Source organism: Prunus mume, linkage group LG7, assembly GCF_029339155.1.
Source record: "Prunus mume cultivar Tortuosa linkage group LG7, ASM2933915v1, whole genome shotgun sequence".
NCBI classification, from domain to species: Eukaryota; Viridiplantae; Streptophyta; class Magnoliopsida; order Rosales; family Rosaceae; genus Prunus; species Prunus mume.
Window position 1 is genome coordinate 13498747 of NC_142704.1, and position 19464 is coordinate 13518210.

Here is a 19464-nt window from a genome sequence, read left to right on the forward strand (position 1 = left end):
AGGATTTGTATTCTCAAGTTGAGTATATCTCCCTTAGTTATGCGAAGGGAATTAATGGATTATTTGCATTCCCAAGTGGAGTATAGCTCCTTGAATTAAATGAGGGAAATTGACAGATTATTTGCATTCTCAGGTGGAGTATATCTCCATAAGTTATGCGAGGAGAATTGAATTGACAAATTATTTACATTCTTAGGTTAAGTATGTCTCCCTGAGCTATGCGAGGAGAATTGACAGACTATTTGCATTCTCAGGTGGAGTATATCTCCCTGAGTTATGCGAGGGGAATTGATGGATTATTTGCATTTTCAGGATGAGTATATCTCCTTGATTTACGTGAGGGAAATTGATAGATTATTTGCATTCTCAGGTTAAGTATGTCTCCCTGAGTTATGTCAGGGGAATTGATGGATTATTTGCATTCTTAGGTTGAGTATACCTCCCTAAGTTATGCGAGGGGAATTGATAGATTATTTGCTTTCTCAGGTTGAGTATATCTCCCTCAGCTATGCAAGGGAATTGACGGATTATTTTGAGGTACATCTATGTGGAGATTAATGCAGTACCAATGGGTGGTACATCTATTATGATATTTTTTCATCACCCTGCTCATATTATTTGCACAGGGTTGGTCGGGATCCCTAGCCACTTACTCGACTTGTCTACACAGGTGATTAACTAGTTTTCCCTTCCCCTTTTGCCTTCAGATTTGATGGTATTCCTATATACCTCTTGGTGGGTGATTACATGACATATGCACTATGTGAATGGTTGCAGGTATGAATTTCAGGTAAAAGGTTTGGTTATACAAGTATTTGAATGTACAATAATAAACTAATTGAACAGTTAGATACATAATTTCATGACATGATATTTAATTATATAACTAGTTGAAATCAAGGTAAAGAATGATTCTAAAATTTCATTGTTGGTTTCACTTTGAATTTTTCTGTATTATCTTAATTGTGATTCATGGTAGAAAGAACTATGTATGGCTTGATCCCTCAGTAAGGGTATGTAGGACCTAGGTTAACCTAGGTGCAACCGCAAGTTTATGATTTGTTTGTTAATGTTAAGTTTTATCAAGTTGAATTTGCTGACTTTCTTATGTTGGTAAAATGGGGCTTGAAGCCCATTGAAACTTTTACTGATTGGTGTGTGGTTTATACTTTGTGTTTGTTAAACGCTTGGGAAATAATTGAGTTTGTTGTGCAAGTAGATTTTTGGGTTTTGAGCCTTTTTTAAGGGAGACTCTGCCGGTTTTCAAGTATAAGTCAAACCCTAAAGCAATTTTTGGGATTAGGAAAGAAGGGTATTTTGGTCATTCGTGCCTGATACCTGCTAGGTGTTGGACATGCATGGGGTTCGACACGGATTCCAAAGTGAAATTTGGGTCGGCTCTTTTCTTGTTTTTATTTTTATTTTTAGTTTTTTTATTTATTTACTATTTTATTTAACTGAACTTTTTTACCTTTATATTTGACGGCAATATTGACAAAATGTAATTGTAGGACCAATGCGTCGATTAAAAAAGAGTTAGTAGACCATTTGAATGAATAATTTAGTTAAGGGACCAAAATGCAACTTAGGTATAAGTTTGAGAATCATTTGAGTAAATAACCCATACTTCAAAGGCTTTTTTTTGTCAATATATAATACTTAAAAGATTAAGATTGTCACAAAAGACCCACTAATGTAGTTGTTTGGAGTGGTTGCACAAGGTTCTCCCCAAAAAAAAAATATTGCCATTTTGAGCTTATGAAATTATACAGAAATAGAGAAAATCCTAGAATATATAACAACTAAAATAGATTTGAGGAGAAATCACTTCCCATGTCATTTCCTAAGGGATGAGAAATGAAGATTCTTTTTCCAAGTTTGGTAATGCTAGGAAAGTAATCGGGGGATATCACTTTATTTCCTTTCATGTGTTTGTTTAATTGTTTTGGCAGTGTTCTAGGTGGCTGATGTTGTCTTTGTCTCGACGGTGGTGACAGTAATGACGCTAGATTGTGACTCTCCTAGGAAGAGTTATGATACATGGTGGCTGATGTTTTGTCTCTGTTTCAACGGCAGCGGCAGCAGTGACGTTGATGGTAGTTGTTGGGATGTGGTACTCTTCTCTACTTTGTGCCGACCAAAGAACTATGCTTGGTCGTAAGAGGTTTTCTTTGTCCGGTTCTAAGTTGAATGGAGTGCTTCTCATGGGTCATTTTACTGTTGTTTATGTGTTCCTCCTGCGTGTTATATCCTGATTTCTGCTATGTATGCTTTGCAGTTTGTGTGGGTGTCAAAGGACTAAGATTTTGCTATAGAAGACTTCTTTTGACAGTTAGGATGTTCTGCAGTCCTCTTATGTGGGTCTACTATGTTGGTCTATAGTTGCGGTTATCGCCGGAGGTTTATGTGTTAGTTTTCTTTTTTGATTTGTTCTCTTATTGTAATAGTCCAAAGTGACCTGAATCAGACCCTCTTGTTAGTCCATGACATGTGTGGTACTCTTTCATCCCCTAAGGTTTGTCTCATGAGGTTGTCCTAGGAAGGTTTTAACGAGGCCACTATATCATATCATTCTTTGTATGTCTTTGGTTCTATGGATGAATTCTCTTTCTGTATTAAAAAAAAAAAAGGGTGTTCAAAAGCACTTTATTCTCATTTCAAGCGGAATATTAGTACTTCATATTAAATACATAGCTTTATATGAGTGTACTATATGTGGCACAAACCGAATGAGAAAGAAAAGAGGGAAGGTAGAGCATTTCTCTGTATCTTAATATTTAAGTATGTTTTGATAATGTTTTTATTTTTGAAAGTTTTAATTTAAATTAATGTCGAATTTTAACTTTTTATTTGATAGAAAAACAATAATTATATTCATAAATTATGCACAAAGACCATAAGCCACAAGAGCTAGTACAAATATCCACAAAAAGGGTAATACAAATATGGAAGCATAGTAACCATGCAGGGTTAATCCAGATACATAGAAACACAACGGCAACATCAAGTGCACAAGCTGTATCTCCACTAATAGCCTCATAAGGCCAAAGAAATTAAAGCATAAAAGTCGCCACCTGAATAAGCCAGACATGAATTGCACTGCCTACAACTACAACTTCTAAACTCTCACAAGTAGAAACTACTAGTAGATACTAGGCTACAAACAAACACTCAGCTCACAAAGAGTTTATGCGATTATTACAGCTCAAGAAATTGTAATCACCCAACTCAACAAAGATTTCAAGGATAACAAAATCACAAGAGCCAGCAATGAAATCACCAGCACAACCAAAGTGAAAATCTAGCAAAAATAATTGATAAACAACCCTAAGAGAGAAAGGAGGAACACATAGGAGAGAGGGGAGAAAAAGGAGTAGAGGGAAGGGAAGGAGAGGAGGGAAGGGTAGAGAAGGAGAGGAGAGGAGAGGGGAGGGAAGGGTAAGGGAAGAAAGGGGTGGGGAAGGAGGCCACCACTCCCCAAAGGGGGCCGCGACTAGAGCTAAGTTCCTTAGGGTTTTGTTTTTTATATAGAGAGAGTTCCTTAGGGTTTCTAGAGAAAATAACTTTTAATTTTAATTTTTAAAGTTCGTGTTATAATGAGAAGGGTAAAATTGATAATGTCATTTTTGTTGTTGTTGAAGATGATAATGACAAATTGACATGCGCATAATGTAATTATTTGGATCCAATTTAAATAGACCAACCCCATTTTTTGTTCGTGTGGTTTGGCTTATTTTCCACTTTGGTGTCATATAATTTTGTTTAGTTACTATTAATTCTACAAACCTAACAATGTTAAGAAAAATAGATGATTTCTTTCATCGTGAATTCTTTCCTCTTATGTGGTTGTTGCATATTATCACGTTGAATTACATCTATTAGTTTGGCGAAATTTGTGATTTGAACTTGATTGCATCGATATCAAATTGCAGAACAAAAATTTCAAAAATTGAAACAACGAGAACCAAAGTGAAAAACGTATAAATTTACAAGGATAAGAATGTAATTTGACCATTTGAATAAGCTCAAATATGAAAGAGGATGCATGTGAAGTGAAATGGTTAAAGATGACATTGGGCTTGGGCGACAAGAGAATTTTATTTTTTTAGGAAAAAGAGTGGGGGTGAGAGTAAAAAGACAGAACGAAGTTACCCACAAGAAAAAGAAAGAGCTGCGAAGTAGAGAAAACATGAGGCTTTGGGGGACAGCGAAGCAGATGGCAATCAAGTAGTTTGTATAAATACAAGGTTCAGCTCTCTCCGTGTTTAAGGCAGAGAGAGATCCCAGTGTTCTTGCCATATCCCTTTATCCTAGCCTTGCTAGCTCTCTCTTCTCTTTCTCTTCTCTGTTTCTTCATTTCTCTTAAACAGAGATTTCTGGCAGAAAATTGAAGACCCATTTAATATTTTTGATCCCTGTTGGGTTTTCTTCTCCTGAAAAACAGAGATTAATTGCAGACATTTAGAGACACACTATCCACAGAAGAAAGAAAAGGTACTAGTTCATCTTCTCTCTGTGTCAGATTGTCTTCTTACTCTGTTTAGTTTTTATGCTTTGGTACTTGCTTCATCAGATCTCATCATATCGTGATGGTTATGGTGTTGTTTTTTCCATGTCCTTTTTCTTCTGTCATTTCGTCAAACACATTGTGATCATCTTGTTAATGGGTTTCTTTCCTTTGCCCATTGGATCTGGTTTCTGACCAGACTCCCTCTTTTTCTCTTTTAATTTCCTATTTTTGGACGATGGTAATGGCACGCGGTTTTCACTTTTGTCAAATGCTTAATTTATCTCCCTTTTCGAAAAATCTAGTGTTCTTGCTCTGTTGATTTACATTTTTAAGAAATGACTGGTAAATTCCTTTTCACAAGATGGGTGTGTATGATCTGTTTAGTCTTTTCTTTTTCTTTTTTTCTTTTCTTCTTTTCTTGTTTGAAATGAAGGACTGGGTTCTCTGTAATCTGCCTTCAACACTTTCTTTTGGTTTCTTGGCCCTGTTTCAGCGAAATTTAGGTGCATTTGTTGCTATGCTTTTGTGGGTTTGGATTGGAAGAATGTGCTTGCTTTGTTTGTTTCTTGTATATTTTGATATATCCATGAATCATCATGATTCATGCGTAATTACCAAAAAAAAAAACCCTGAATCATGCGTAGAAGCTTTTCTTAAGCTTCAAGAAAACGATGAAATTATTGGATGCTTTCTCACTTTATTTCCCTTTTCATTTTTTGTTTGTTGTAAAGAACACACTGTTTTTTTTGGCCTTTTTGACTTAGTGGCGGTGAAAAATATAGAGAGAGGGAGAGACCGCATCAGGGACGGCTCTGTTTGATGCGGTTGGGCCAGTTGTCATGTGAGAGACATAAAAGGATGTTGACATGGAAAGTAGAAAGTGTCGGTAGTTGCCATCAGATCTTGTAGTTGAAGTGGTCTATCTTCACTATTCCGATTTCACCACTTGGTCTGCATCATTTTGCTATTTTTTCAACCTTTTCCCACTCCCCTTCTTTTTGAGTGAATTGTGTAAATTTGTTATCCATGAGCTGGATCTGGATCTATCCGAGGAAATTGGTTCTCACTTTTCCAGTGTGTGATCCACATCTTATTTTGTGCTTCTCATGTTTAAGATTGATTGATTGGTTTGATTTAGTTAAACATATGCTTTATGCTTGTATTGATGTTGTTGGATAAGTGTAGAAGAGGCTTTTATGGATCAGTGTCCATTAGTTTTTTACTTTTTAAAAGAATTTGTGAGGTCCATTCAATTAACTGGATGTGGGCAATAATTGCAGGGCATTTAAAGATAAATGGATGTGAAGTTAAGATTAATGCATTTAGTACTCTTTTCACTTCTTTGATTTCTGATGCTTTAGTTTGATATATGGGATGACATGGGGAAAGAAAGAAACCCTTGTGACCAGTCTGGTTTGAGTGGCTGCTTTACGTTTCCTAGTGTTTTGTACTTTAACTACTTCTTAGTACTACTTCACATGAACAAAATTTTCTTACCTTTTTGTGGTGAATGGTGCTCGGTAGCAGATTGGCATTATTAAAAATCTGTATTCACCTACAATTATGAAGATATATAATATGCCTTGTATCTGTGCAGATAGGTAATACTTTCTGAGATCATGAAGCATAAAGATGGAAAACCAGGACCCCAAGGTACCAGGGTTTTCCCCATGGCAATCTTGTTTGTTGTGCTATGCGGGTTTTCATTCTATCTTGGTGGAATCTTCTGTTCTGAGAAGAACAGAATTGAGCCTTCTGATGTCAAAGATGTCACAAAGGCAGTTCGATCCTCCAAGGAGTCACTTGTGGCCCCTCTCCAAATAAAAACTGTTTCCTTTGCTGAATGCAGCAGTGACTATCAAGACTACACCCCATGCACAGATCCAAGGGTATCTCCTTAATCATTGATCATATGGTACTTTTTGCTTTTTGGAATTTGGGAACCACTAGATGTTTATCAAATTGTGTTGAAAATGATGCATGCTTGTTGTACAGAGGTGGAGAAAATATGGTGTTCATCGGCTTACTTTCATGGAACGCCACTGCCCTCCAGTATTTGAAAGGAAAGAGTGCTTAGTTCCACCTCCAGATGGGTATAAGCTACCAATCAGATGGCCAAATAGCAGGGATGAATGTTGGTACAGGTAAATAGTTTAATAGTTTGTTTCTGATATGTATGGTCAAAATTCCAGTTTTAAGTTTCTACTTGTTTCATCGAGGAAAAAAAAAACAAAAAAGTTTCTCTGAGTATAACTTGTGGATCTGGTTTCAGGAATGTGCCATATGATTGGATTAACAAGCAGAAATCTAATCAGAATTGGCTAAGAAAAGAAGGGGAGAAGTTTCTCTTTCCTGGTGGAGGAACTATGTTTCCTAGAGGTGTATCTGCATATGTCGATTTGATGCAAGATCTTATTCCAGAAATGAAAGATGGGACTGTTCGAACTGCCATTGATACTGGGTGTGGGGTGAGTCCAATTTAAATCTTCTTTTGCATTTTCCAACATTTATAATGGTGAATATAAATTAAAATTTCTGGTGGGTGAAAGCATAATTTATTCTATTGGGAGGGTGTGCTTATGTTAGCATAATTTAGTCAAAATGCTTGTTGAAATTTGATTTGTAGCTTTCTTTTTTTATGGTTATGATTTTTAATTTTTAATTTTGTAATACTCTATTTCTTTATTGTTCTTAAAGCAGCATTAACAGTTTACAGGGTTTGAAATTTTATAATAAAATTTAATGTTCCTTCTGAATAATTAAATTTGTTCGAAGTTACATCAGTTCATCTCAAAAGTTTACTAATTTTTAGGTTGCAAGTTGGGGAGGTGATTTGCTAGATCGGGGGATTTTAACAGTTTCTCTCGCCCCAAGAGATAATCATGAAGCTCAAGTTCAGTTTGCCTTGGAACGTGGGATTCCGGCAATCCTTGGCATCATTTCTACACAGAGGCTTCCTTTCCCCTCAAACTCGTTTGATATGGCTCACTGCTCAAGGTGCCTCATCCCATGGACGGAATTTGGTAATTCATCTATTAAATTCTTATAAAAATCTTTCAATCCTAGAGAACATAATTCAGTCTATAGATCTTGATGTCCAGCTGCTGAAACCAGTTTCAAATATTATCTTGAAATAACGTAGTGCTGCATTGTATTTTGCCTGCTAGCTCAGCCATATGAAATGTGTGCATGTATAGAACTTTTCCATTAGTGTATATAAGTATTAGGATATGTGTAGTTTTCACTAGTTCTCTTTGAATTTGGAGATTATTTTCTTTTTCTTTTTTTTCTCTCAAACCACCTTAGACAACTTCTAGCCACAAAGTTCCTGTGTTCCAATTATAATTTTTAATGAAAAATTCCCTGGATCACTTGTGAACTTTATGTTATTCCCATAAGATTGGAACTTCCTCTCTTCCCTTGTAGAATATCTTAGAATGGAAATATCTTTTTCCTCCTCTCTTTATCTTCCTTCTTATTTTTCTAGTTTTGGGGGTTGGGGTTACCACTTGTCTTAATGGCTACTATCCTGCTTTCAGGTGGAATTTACCTCCTTGAAATTCATCGTATACTTCGCCCTGGAGGTTTCTGGGTCCTATCTGGTCCACCTGTCAACTACGAAAACCGCTGGCGTGGATGGAACACAACCATAGAAGAGCAGAAATCAGATTATGACAAGTTGCAAGAACTGCTAACTTCATTGTGCTTCAAATTGTATAACAAAAAGGATGATATTGCTGTTTGGAAGAAATTGTCAGATGATAGTTGCTACAATAAACTTAATGAGCCGGATGTCTATCCTCCTAAGTGTGATGATAGCCTTGAACCAGACTCAGGATGGTACACGCCATTACGCTCTTGTGTTGTTGTTCCTGACCCAAAGCTAAAAAAGTCAGCTTTGAAATCCATCGCTAGATGGCCAGAGCGGTTGCATGTTGCACCAGATCGTATTTCCGATGTGCATGGTGGGAGTGCTAGGGCTTTTAAGCATGATGACAGCAAGTGGAGGGTACGATTGATGCACTACAAGAAGTTGCTCCCAGCAATTGGAACAGATAAGATCAGAAATGTTATGGACATGAACACAATATATGGAGGTTTTGCTGCAGGAACGATTGATTATCCTTTGTGGGTCATGAATGTGGTCTCTTCCTATGCTGCAAATACACTGCCAGTGGTCTATGATCGGGGCCTTATTGGAACTTACCATGATTGGTAAACTTTACTTCATTCATATTTTCATTGAAGCTTTGATCTGTACGAATAGCCTGCTTTTGATGCACTTTCCATGTGGTCATCATTATGAAATCTACCGGTCTTTTGTTGATTTATTTGTTTTCTCCTTTTGCAGGTGTGAAGCTTTTTCTACATATCCCCGAACTTATGATCTTCTTCATCTTGATGGCCTCTTTACTGCAGAAAGCCACAGGTAAAAAATGAGCCTTCATGCATCTTTTCTTTAGTGTGGGGCACATCAAATATGTTGAAAGCGGATATTAATTTGGCATATTGAACTAGTTAGTTAATCTTAGAAGTTAGGTTCTTTATGCACCTTTGTGTAATTCGGCATGGCAGATAACCTAGGAAGTACGAATTCAACTGTATAAATGGTTCTAATGATGATGGTGTTTTGGGCAGATGCGAAATGAAATATGTACTCTTAGAGATGGACCGAATCCTGCGCCCCAATGGGTATGCAATAGTTCGAGAATCCAGCTACTTTGTGGACGCTGTTGCAACTATTGCCAAAGGCATGAGATGGGGTTGTCGCAAAGAAGATACTGAGTATGGCATAGGGAAGGAGAAAGTATTGATATGCCAGAAAAAACTCTGGTATTCATCAAATCGGACTTCTAGATGATGAACATAGAAACCCAAACCAAGTTTGATCTCTTGGAGGGCCGGAAATAGGGTTAGAAGCAAGTTCAATACCATTCACAGAGAATTAGTTCACTTCATTCTATAAGAAGCCAAGAATATTCAAATTTTATCATGAAGACTCAGTTACCCAATAAGGTGCTTTCATTAACATATAGGATTTGCGTATAGATATATTTTTTTAAGGTGTCAACATGTACTTGGTATAATTTCCCTTTCCTCTTTTTCTTTTTCCATATTTCATAATTTTTTTCCTCTTTTCATGCCAAGCTGTAATAGAATGATTTGGAAATTTGTTTGTAAGGGGTTTATATGTACCAAAAAATGAAACAGCAACGGGTTTAAAAATTAAGACCCTGACAGCTTGTTATTGTTTTAGAATCTTAAATGAACTTTGCTTTTGTTTTATGCAGTCACGCTACGCTGCAATTTTAGTTCTTTGTTGTTGGTGCTCATTAGTATATGTTTGTTTGAATACAAGCGATAGTCTAAATTACAATGAGGGGGGCCTTTCCACACACGCTACTTTTAGCACATAGTTTGAGATAATCTAATTAGCTCAATTTATATTTTAGATTTATCGTGATAAATCATTTTCCATTATGCTTTTATCCCAAATCATTCTTAAAGAATGTTTTAGCCATTACCATATGAAGGGGTAATGCAATGTCGTTTCCAAGATTGGTATGTTATCTACATACAATATTTAGGAATATGACTCGATAGAAGAGATTCATTCACATCTTTGAAAAGACTCAAGCTCTCGACTTTCATATCAAAGTCAATGTTTCTAACTCCACTAGTTTGCTTAAGTTCATTGATGGACAACTATAGCTTATACACTTCGTGATTTGAACCTTGGGCAATTTCATAAAAGTCGTTTTGTGCATATCTTTGGAAAGACAACTCTTTTGACTTTCTTATCAAAGTCAATGTTTCTAGCTCCCACTAGCTCGCTTAAGTTCATTGATGGGCAACTATAGCATATACACTTTGTGATTTGAACCATAGGCCATTTCATAAAAGTTGTTTTGTGTTTCCTTTTGTTCAAAACTCACAATTAACAATATCCAAATAGTTACAAGTGAGAAGGTTTCTTCATTGTCAACCTTTTTTCACATTATTGTAATCCTCATGATACTACCTTAGCATTATAGTTTTCTATCTTGCCTTCACAAAACTTGCTTGGCACGCATAGAATCCGATTCGGATTTTTATGGTTTAATGCCATTTAATATGAGTAGATGTCATACATTAACTCATGGTAGTTAGAATGATCTCCCAATTCTTCTAAGATGGTTCTCGAATCCAATTCAAACTACATGGAGCTTTTCTCGGAACTAAGTTGTCACTTGAATGTTGATTTGTGGTTTCCTATCTTAAATTAGTCCTCTTTCAAGGAATATAGCGTGCGATTCGAAAAACAACAATTGCTTGTCAGTTGATAGATATAATGTCATAAGGTTTCCTTTAGACATTCCACAAATCTATTTTAGCTCTAAGCTTATGCATATCAACCCCTTTGATATCTATGACAACCTCAAATCTTAACATTATTAAGATTCAGTTTTCATTACAACTACATCTTATGAAGTTCTTTGGAAGGTACTAGGTTTGGCAAGTATGTTTCCATTAACTGTGCTTATCCTAATATCAATTTAATCATTATGGAAAGAACCAAAATCATTAAGATTTGATTTCTCTTTAGGAGACTTCCATTATGATGTGATGCCATGTTCCTATAGTATAATTAAGGAATGTTTATCTTCTAATATTCCTTTCGTTAATCAAATCCATACTATTGACATTATGCTTCTCTTTTATACATTCTTGAATACTTTAAAACTATTTCAAAGAATTCAAGCTTGTGTTTTATGAGATACACATAGTCCAACCAAGAGTGATCATTGGTGAATGCTATAAATGAGAGAAGCATTTTGAGGTGTTACCCTTTAGTAAGGTAAACCCTCTCTTAGACCTTTTGGTTCTTTAAGGCATCATTGTTTCTAAACAACCATTCTATCATCCATTTCTTAAAAGGAAAGAGGCCATTATCGGATTGTAGCAATCCAATTAGTTGTTAATGAAGAACAATGTAATTTTGTCAAACAAAACAACATTTCCATCTTAAAGATGAAATTAAGTTAATTTAGGAAAATAAAGACGATTTTCATTCTTATACCTCTAATGTAGAACGTTTAAGGAAGTAGCTTCCAACCACTATTTGAAGACTTATTCTTTCAAATCTTATACACTACTCTGCGCAGAGATTTGATCAATCATATCCTCAGAGTATTCTCTCTCCTTACTCAGAATAGAGATTCATTGTTGTACATTCATTTGTTTCCATAACTTTATTGAGAGTTCTATTAAACACCTTTAAGTTATGTCTTCTACAACACAACTGTATAGTGACCTCAAAGACAAACAACATAGCCACAAGACATCTATGATGTCTCAGGTCTAAGGATTAGTTTGCGCCTTTGCAATTTATGAGATTTAGTTTGACATGTTAGTAAAGACTCCCATTCTAGAACTCATGCATTTGATCCCGTTGAGTGTCACCAAACTTAATGACTTGAGACCTCATCATTCTCTACATATAGAGAAGATACTGTGTGTACTGGTCTTGGGGGAATATCAATGGCCAATTGATACTCCTATGACCAGGAACATATTTAGGATGGGGATCATGATAAGTCTGGAAGTATGTAATCTCATTACATAATTCTCATATACACTTATATATTCTTAGGACTATAGTTGTTTTAGTGTTATGATAATAGACTTATTATCATAGTTGAAAACAACTAGTCTTATGATGGGTATATTTTATGTTATATATTTAACCTCATTCTTAGTATATTTTGGTTAATATTTTGGAAGAATTTTGATACTTTGAATTATATTTCAAATATAGGACTTTCGACATTTAATCGTATTTGTTTTTGTTTAAAATTTAGTTTTCAGTATCAAACAATTTTATCATCCTTTTTCTCAACTTTTAATTTTAGGTAGTAAATTAGAAATTATTTTTACATATATTGCTAAATAGTCCTTGAGGAGAACGACCTTGCATGAGCATCTTTGCTACAATAGCCTTGTATTCTTGCAAGTATTTTATGTGATTTTAACCTTATTTGTATAGGTACTAAAAATCCTATCATCTTACCTATGAATAACTTAATAAGTTATTATAAAAGATGTCATTACTATTAATTATCATATAATTAGTTGGCTTTAAGGGCATACTATTAACAACATTTGCAAGACTTAAAACCTTCAGAAGAAAGATGAGCTAAATTGTGAACATATAGAACATAGCCTTTAGTTTCTCAAACCATTTTAAGACCTATTATATTTCAACGCAATTAATTAACTCTTTAATTAATTCTCTCTCTAATCAATTAATCTAATTAATTGACTTAACCGTTGATCTTGTCATCTTTCATTATTTATCCAAATTATAAGCTTATGGGTGTGGGATCCATTGAGTTCTAATTAGTGAGGTCGTGGGTGATTATGAACTCTTTATTTATCAATTGTGAATTACAACTCCTTTTTTGATTCTCACTTTATGAGAACCCATTTATAGAATATCCTCAGGGCTTCCACAAACTGTGAGTGACGTCTAGCATCACAGTTACCCGAGCTAATATATAATATATTGGGATTAGTCCTAGCCTTGACTTTTGGGTGGCCCTAGGCAATAAACTAAATGAGGCCCCTTCCCTTAGTATACAATTGCGAAAAAACAACAAATAAAATGATTTTACGTAGCGCGTAGAGTGCGTGAATAAAAAGGTAGTATGCATTATAATAGGACATGTCTCCATAAAAAAAATTCAGATTAGATATTTAATATCATGAAGGAAATTATAAATTTACAAACCAACATTCCAACAACCAATAATGGGAACATGTCCCTGAAATTGGTAATTTGTATTCTCAAAAGATACATTAAAACTAAGCATTTGTATCAAAATACTAGGGCAATGATTTCCCCACTCCTATAAAAAAGGAGTGTAAGTGGATAAAATAGGAGAAAAAGGAGTGGAGAAATCACCACTCAAATACTAAACCTTTTCCCTTAAGATTGGCTTAAGGCTTAAGGCTTCATCACATGAGTTTAAGTGCAAAATCCTCTTTCTGGTTTGCAGAAAGAATTATACAACATAAGAAAAGTAACAAATAGTAGCACAAATGGATAAAAAAAAAACTACAATAAGTAACAACATACATATTTTTGAAGACATAAAACTGAAAACAAAGAAAGTAGGACACAAAACACCCACTAAAAGTAACTCACAAATGTCTTCAACTAAAAGAAACTACAATAAGTAACTTAGCATATATTTCAATAAACAATTATAAAGCATAATCCTACCTGGTCAATTATAAAGTAGAGTCTAAGTCGCTTAATAGCAAAGTCATTGTCTGTGTATAATCTGGATCACAAAAGCAGCTTTGAAAACAATATATGAAATGGTTGCAGCAAATTTGGAAGGGTCCAAAATCTGTCTATAGCCTACTTCCTCCCAAATAGGCAGCCAGTAAGAGATCCACCCTATTACAATGTGCAAATATCCGATGCTTTCCTTTTGTCAAAATACACAAATAGCTATTTGATTTCCTCTACACCATCTACGATCCAAAAAATAAAAACAATAACATTAAAAATACAATCAATCACTGAAAAATCCTTGATTTTCTAGCATTTTGAGAAGCAAAATCTTCAATAACATCTTCAAAATCAAGCTTTTCCAACATATTCTTTTCAATGCATAAGATTGCCAATCCATTCAAACTTTCTTGTGACATAGTTGAACACAAGTAAGATTTTATTAATTTTAATTTTGAAAAACTTATTTCTGCTGATGCCACAGTCACTGGCACAATAAATATAATTCTATAGCAACCGAGACATTTGAAAAGCAGTCTACATATTTTACATAATCAAGAACTTGAATGCTTGTCTTTGCTCCTTGTGGTAAATACAATCGTAAAACTTCCAATTCAGAAAACAAATCATCAGCATTAATATCAGATTCATTGCCATGTGTTAAAGCATCTTCAAGATTAACACAACATTTATGTAACATTTGATAATTCATTACAAATAACTTTTTAGGATTCAACAAAAAATAAAAAATACCTTCAAATATTTCTAATTGTTCAAATCTACTCCTCAAAGAAGAAATAGTAGCATCAACCACAACAAGAAAATAATTAATCCTAAAGGATTCTTTAGCAGATTGAAAAGTCTCTTCATGACATTTTCATCAAATTGTTTTCTCCTACGAATTTGACGTTTTTCATGAAATACTAGGTTAATTTCCATCTTAGATGCAATATCTTTGGCAGAAAATAAGGCAGATGTGAATCCATTTTGTCTATAGTCTTCAAAATAAGAAACAAGCCCCTTCAAATTTTTTATTGCAGCATCAATTTGCATATCTTCATATTGCAATTTTTGGCTAACCTAAGTCAATTTTTTTCAAAATGTTATGCCATATAGTCATGCTTAACAAAAATTCAAAACTTTCAAGTTCATATGTTGCTAAAGATTCAACTTCACTCTTTGTTTTGGCACCTTCACTAACTCTAGACAATTCAAACAAAGCTTCTCTTATATCATCAGTTTGGGTTATTATGGCTCTGACACTATTAATATGATTTTCTCATCTTGTTGTTGACAATGGTTTAAGAGTTAATTCATGGACATGATCTTAACATTTTTTTCATCTCTTTGTAGAACTAGCAAATAGAGTATACATGCGTTGTACAACCCAAAAAATGACATAGCTTTAACACTTGAGTTTGCCATATCACAAACTGTTAAATTAAGAGAATGACAAGCACATGGCATATAAAATGCCCTATAATTTATTTCAAGAAGCCTCTTTTGTACACTATTGTTTTTCCCCTTCATGTTAGATCCATTATCATAACCTTGGCCCCTTACTTTATTAATATCAAGTTTAAGAGACTGTAATACAACTTGTAACTCATTAAAAAGCCCAAATCTAGATGCATCATTCACTATCAAGAACTCTAAAAAATACTCTTATACCTTTATTGGAACATTTGATACATCTACACATCGAATTATTAAAGTCATTTACTCATGGTGACTTGCGTCTGGAGTATAATCAAGTATTACGGAAAAATATTTTGCCTCTTTGATTTTTTCAGTTATAGCACTTCTAACTTCAGAGCCTAGCATACCAATCAACTCATTTTGAATTTTATGGCTAAGATAGTGATAATGAATCTCATTATTTTGAATACGTCTAAAATGCTCTTTCATTACCAAATCAAATTTTGCAATCAATTCAAGTAGCCCCAAAAAATTACCATTATTATCTTGGTAAATTTTCTCATTCTCTCCATAAAAAGCTAAACTCATTTTAGCAAGACATCTCACAATAGAAATTATTCTTACTAAAGCTAGTTTCCAATATTGTTTCTCTTTTTTAATTTGCATTTGTATGTCTTTATCAATTGTTTCATTCTTTTTCAATCTAATTTGCAAATCAGTCCAAGTTCTTATGTTAGTGATATGCTCAATACTATTCTCATGTTTTTTCAGCCTCTCACTTAAATGTTTCCAATCATTAGCCCTTCATTTGCTGACAAACTTATATTCAGCCCAAATTTAAACAACTTACAGCATAAACAATATACTTTGTGCACATCTTCTGAGTACACTAGCCATTTTCTATCTTGTTTCTCTCCATTTGATAACTTTCTTGTATAAAATAAATATGAAAAATGCCTAGAAAACCCATCCACAAGAAACTTGAGATTACTTTCTATTATAGGACCCTTTTCTACTAAAAGATCATTTGTTTTGTAATCAATGTTATCCCAATTTCTTGGATCATAGATATTCAAAGCATGACTTATTTGTTATGTTTCATTTTCATTCTCAAATTCATCACCAACCTCATTCAATTCATTTGTATCATTTTCTCTAATTTCTTCCTCATTATTTTTATTCTCAATGAGATCACCAACCTCATTCAGTTCATTTGTATCAATTTCTATCATTTCTTCCTGATTATTTTCATTCTCAATGAGTTCACCACCCTCATTCAATTCATTTATATAATTTTTTATCATTTTTTCTGTTTTATTTTCATTCTCACTGAGATCACCAATCCCTTCATTAATTAAATCATCAGTTGAATCTTTAATTGAAGAACTAGTTTTAAAAAACTTATCAAGAGCTCCTTTTTGAGTTTGAATAATTTTTTTTTCTATTTTTCTCCTTCTATTTCTTTTTGCACTTCCAGATTCATGTTTCCTAACAATTTCTCTACTGCAACTCTTAAGTCTAGAAAGTGAAAAATAGACAACCAATGAACAAAACAAACACACCAAACATAACCATTACAACAAACACAACCAATGAACTAAAGTGTTACAAAAAAAAAAAAGCAACAAACAAAAAGGAATAAAACCTTGTTAAAGCTTATATAAAAAAAAAAGCCTCAATCTTGCAGAACTTTATTCTAGCTAGCTGTGTTGAAACTAAAATTTGAGAAACTTCATTCCGTACCTCTACCTGATTCATGTACATCTGCAATGATAAGATACATGCAATTCAATCAAGTATTCATAAATTTGAGTACCTTTTCAATTTCTCATGCTCTTCCCCTCTTGGTCACCATCAATCTCAAAGACAATTTGTGAGCTTTTTATTGTGAGATTAATTATTATGGTTGCAATATGATATGAGAACACAGGGATAAGAAAAACTGAAAATAATGGATATGGATTGAAGGGAGATGGGGGAAAACAGAGAAAAATATGGTGGTGGATTATTAAGAGATCGGTGGATTAAATAGAGTTTCATGGAGAAACAAACTAAGAGAGGCGTTGTTGCTCACTGTGTGGGAAACGAAGAGCTTCTGGGAGCCTCCCTCATTTAATTTCATCGCTGACTTTTTTTATATTTAAAAAAGTTGGACAATAATATATATATATATATATATAAATTTGGGGCCCCTTCAATTGGAGGTCCATGGCCAAGGCCCTTCTTGCCTACCCCCAAGGCCGGCCCTGATTAGGATAATCCAATTAGTTAGAATTATAACACAATTCAGTCATTCTCTATTTCACAATGTTCTTGATCTCATTAATAGGATACGAAAATCATGTCAAATCCCGAACATGATCTCTATGGGCTATATGATTCAATATAAGCACAATTGGAAAACTCTTTCTTAATTGCTCTCCTACTCTAACCGGAGATTCCTATATCATATCTTAGAACATTCTCTTCATCTTACTGGAAGTTCAAGATCCCTTGTCGTATACTCACTTGCCTCTATGAACTTGGCGACGATCCTGACGTTACCTTGAATCGAGCCCAAGGTTGAGCTCAACCTTATGAAACAATTAGAGACCGACTATTCCTCCATAAGTAAACTATGGTGCCTCAGATCTAAGGATTAACATTGTGTTATTGCAACTGAAGAGATTTTGTTTGACATACAAGTACAACTTCCATACAAGATTCCTTAGTGTGATCGTGTTCAGTGAACTCACTCCTTAGCAAGCACCCATGCATTTATCTCAATGTTCACACATGAATGACTTAAGACTAGTCATCCTCTTGTTTAAGCAGATAGAGTGCGTACCAGTCTTTATGATTCAACAATGCCTAGTTGAACGATCCTATAACCGGGAACCTTTTTTTTGGCGTTATAGGGAAAGGTCTTTTGCATCTAACCTCTTTAGATCACTTTCCCTATCTCATAAATCCATGGACTTGTCAAATAGGTCAATGGTCATGCATGAACCATCACCTCTGTTGACATATGTTCTATTTTGTGTAAACCTAAATAATTGATTTAAGTGGTGTTTCCATGAAAGATTTCATCTAATGATTGCTTTTCAGAGCATACTTCTAACAATCTGCCACTTGCACTAAAGTCAATCGTTTACTCGTTCACTAACCATCTACCTTACATGTTCATCTAGTTGAAGCCAATGTCAGATACATAGTGGTACTGTTATGTCAAGTATGGAAGCATATCTAAGAATTATGCTATCCTCTCAAACACGTGATTCTTCTAATCACACATTTATTGATCTTAGTATGTGTTTGGAGCTTTGATGAGACCTCTTGTAACTTGCCTTGAGTTATCGCCCCAATTCATCGTCAGTCATAACAATGATGTATTATGGTTGAAACTATTTCCAAAGAAATTGGTTTTCTCATCCAAACATACATTCTCAACTTCAAATTTAATAACATAAACAATGTTTACGTAATCTTGCTAAAACAACATACTCATGCATTATTTTAGGAAATTGCTTTTAATTTCCTAGACGAAAAACTTTTAATCTCTCATAATGGACCTCGCTTACATTTGCGTATGTCGATACTTTGGCAACTGTTAGCCTTACTATCCACTCATGGAACATGTGTCATCTATGATGTCTCCACATCATCTTAAAGCTTTGTCCTTTATCCTTTCAGGCGTAATGAGACATTCTTGACAATTTAAATACAATCATCCTTTATTTGACTAGTATTCACATGTGTTAGATATACTACACATGACCATCCAATATTTGGGATACAAGTAAACTTCCTTTTACTTTATTTTAAGTTTCACTTTTCATGAAAACTACATTTTTCTTGAGAGTTACATATGAATGTTAGATCATATAATAACTTTGGAATTCCCATGTTTATCTCTATAAACTACTATTCCTTTATGTGAAAACTCCCACTTTTAATTTTAGAAGAAATTAATCATACAAACTCTTCTATATGAAAGACAAAGATACATGAGTTAGGTGCACTCAAGTATGTGCTTGATTGTTCACTGCGCACGTGCCTAAAGTTCAGGTGGTATTTATGCAAATTTCTCTTTTTTATTTTTATTTTCAATTTCAGTTTTTAAATTCTTAACGGGTGAAATGAGTTGTGTCGTGTCATTCACGAATTGTAATGGGTTGTGTTCTTGTCTAGTGTTTTCCACCCATTAGTTTAATGGGTCATGTTGTGTCAACCCGTTAAGAAAAACAAATTAACATGAACACACCACGAACACAGA

At 34.3% G+C, this 19464-nt stretch overlaps 1 protein-coding gene across 3 annotated transcripts; it reads left to right on the forward strand.

Annotated features, from left to right (window-relative positions):
• Nucleotides 1–4289: 4289 nt before the first annotated feature.
• ERD3 (S-adenosyl-L-methionine-dependent methyltransferases superfamily protein) lies at nt 4290–9796 on the forward strand. 3 transcript variants are annotated; one of them, XM_089055748.1, is made up of 8 exons: nt 4290–4494; nt 6108–6399; nt 6506–6654; nt 6783–6978; nt 7323–7533; nt 8050–8725; nt 8862–8939; nt 9149–9796. In XM_089055748.1, the coding sequence occupies exons 2-8, from the start codon at nt 6130–6132 to the stop codon at nt 9369–9371; spliced, it is 1803 nt and encodes a 600-aa protein (XP_088911874.1). In that variant the 5' UTR covers nt 4290–4494; nt 6108–6129; the 3' UTR covers nt 9372–9796. The 3 variants fall into 3 exon arrangements, with proteins under 3 accessions (XP_088911874.1, XP_088911876.1, XP_088911875.1); XM_089055750.1 differs by lacking the exon at nt 4290–4494 and adding an exon at nt 5275–5459; XM_089055749.1 differs by lacking the exon at nt 4290–4494 and adding an exon at nt 5393–5584.
• Nucleotides 9797–19464: the final 9668 nt, after the last annotated feature.

Coding starts and splice junctions, on each gene's coding strand:
- ERD3 (XM_089055748.1), top strand. CDS start 6,130: ATGAAGCATAAAGATGGAAAACCAGGACCCCAAGGTACCAGGGTTTTC. Junction 6,979..7,322: donor CCATTGATACTGGGTGTGGG/GTGAGTCCAATT, acceptor ACTAATTTTTAG/GTTGCAAGTTGGGGAGGTGA. Junction 7,534..8,049: donor CATCCCATGGACGGAATTTG/GTAATTCATCTA, acceptor TCCTGCTTTCAG/GTGGAATTTACCTCCTTGAA.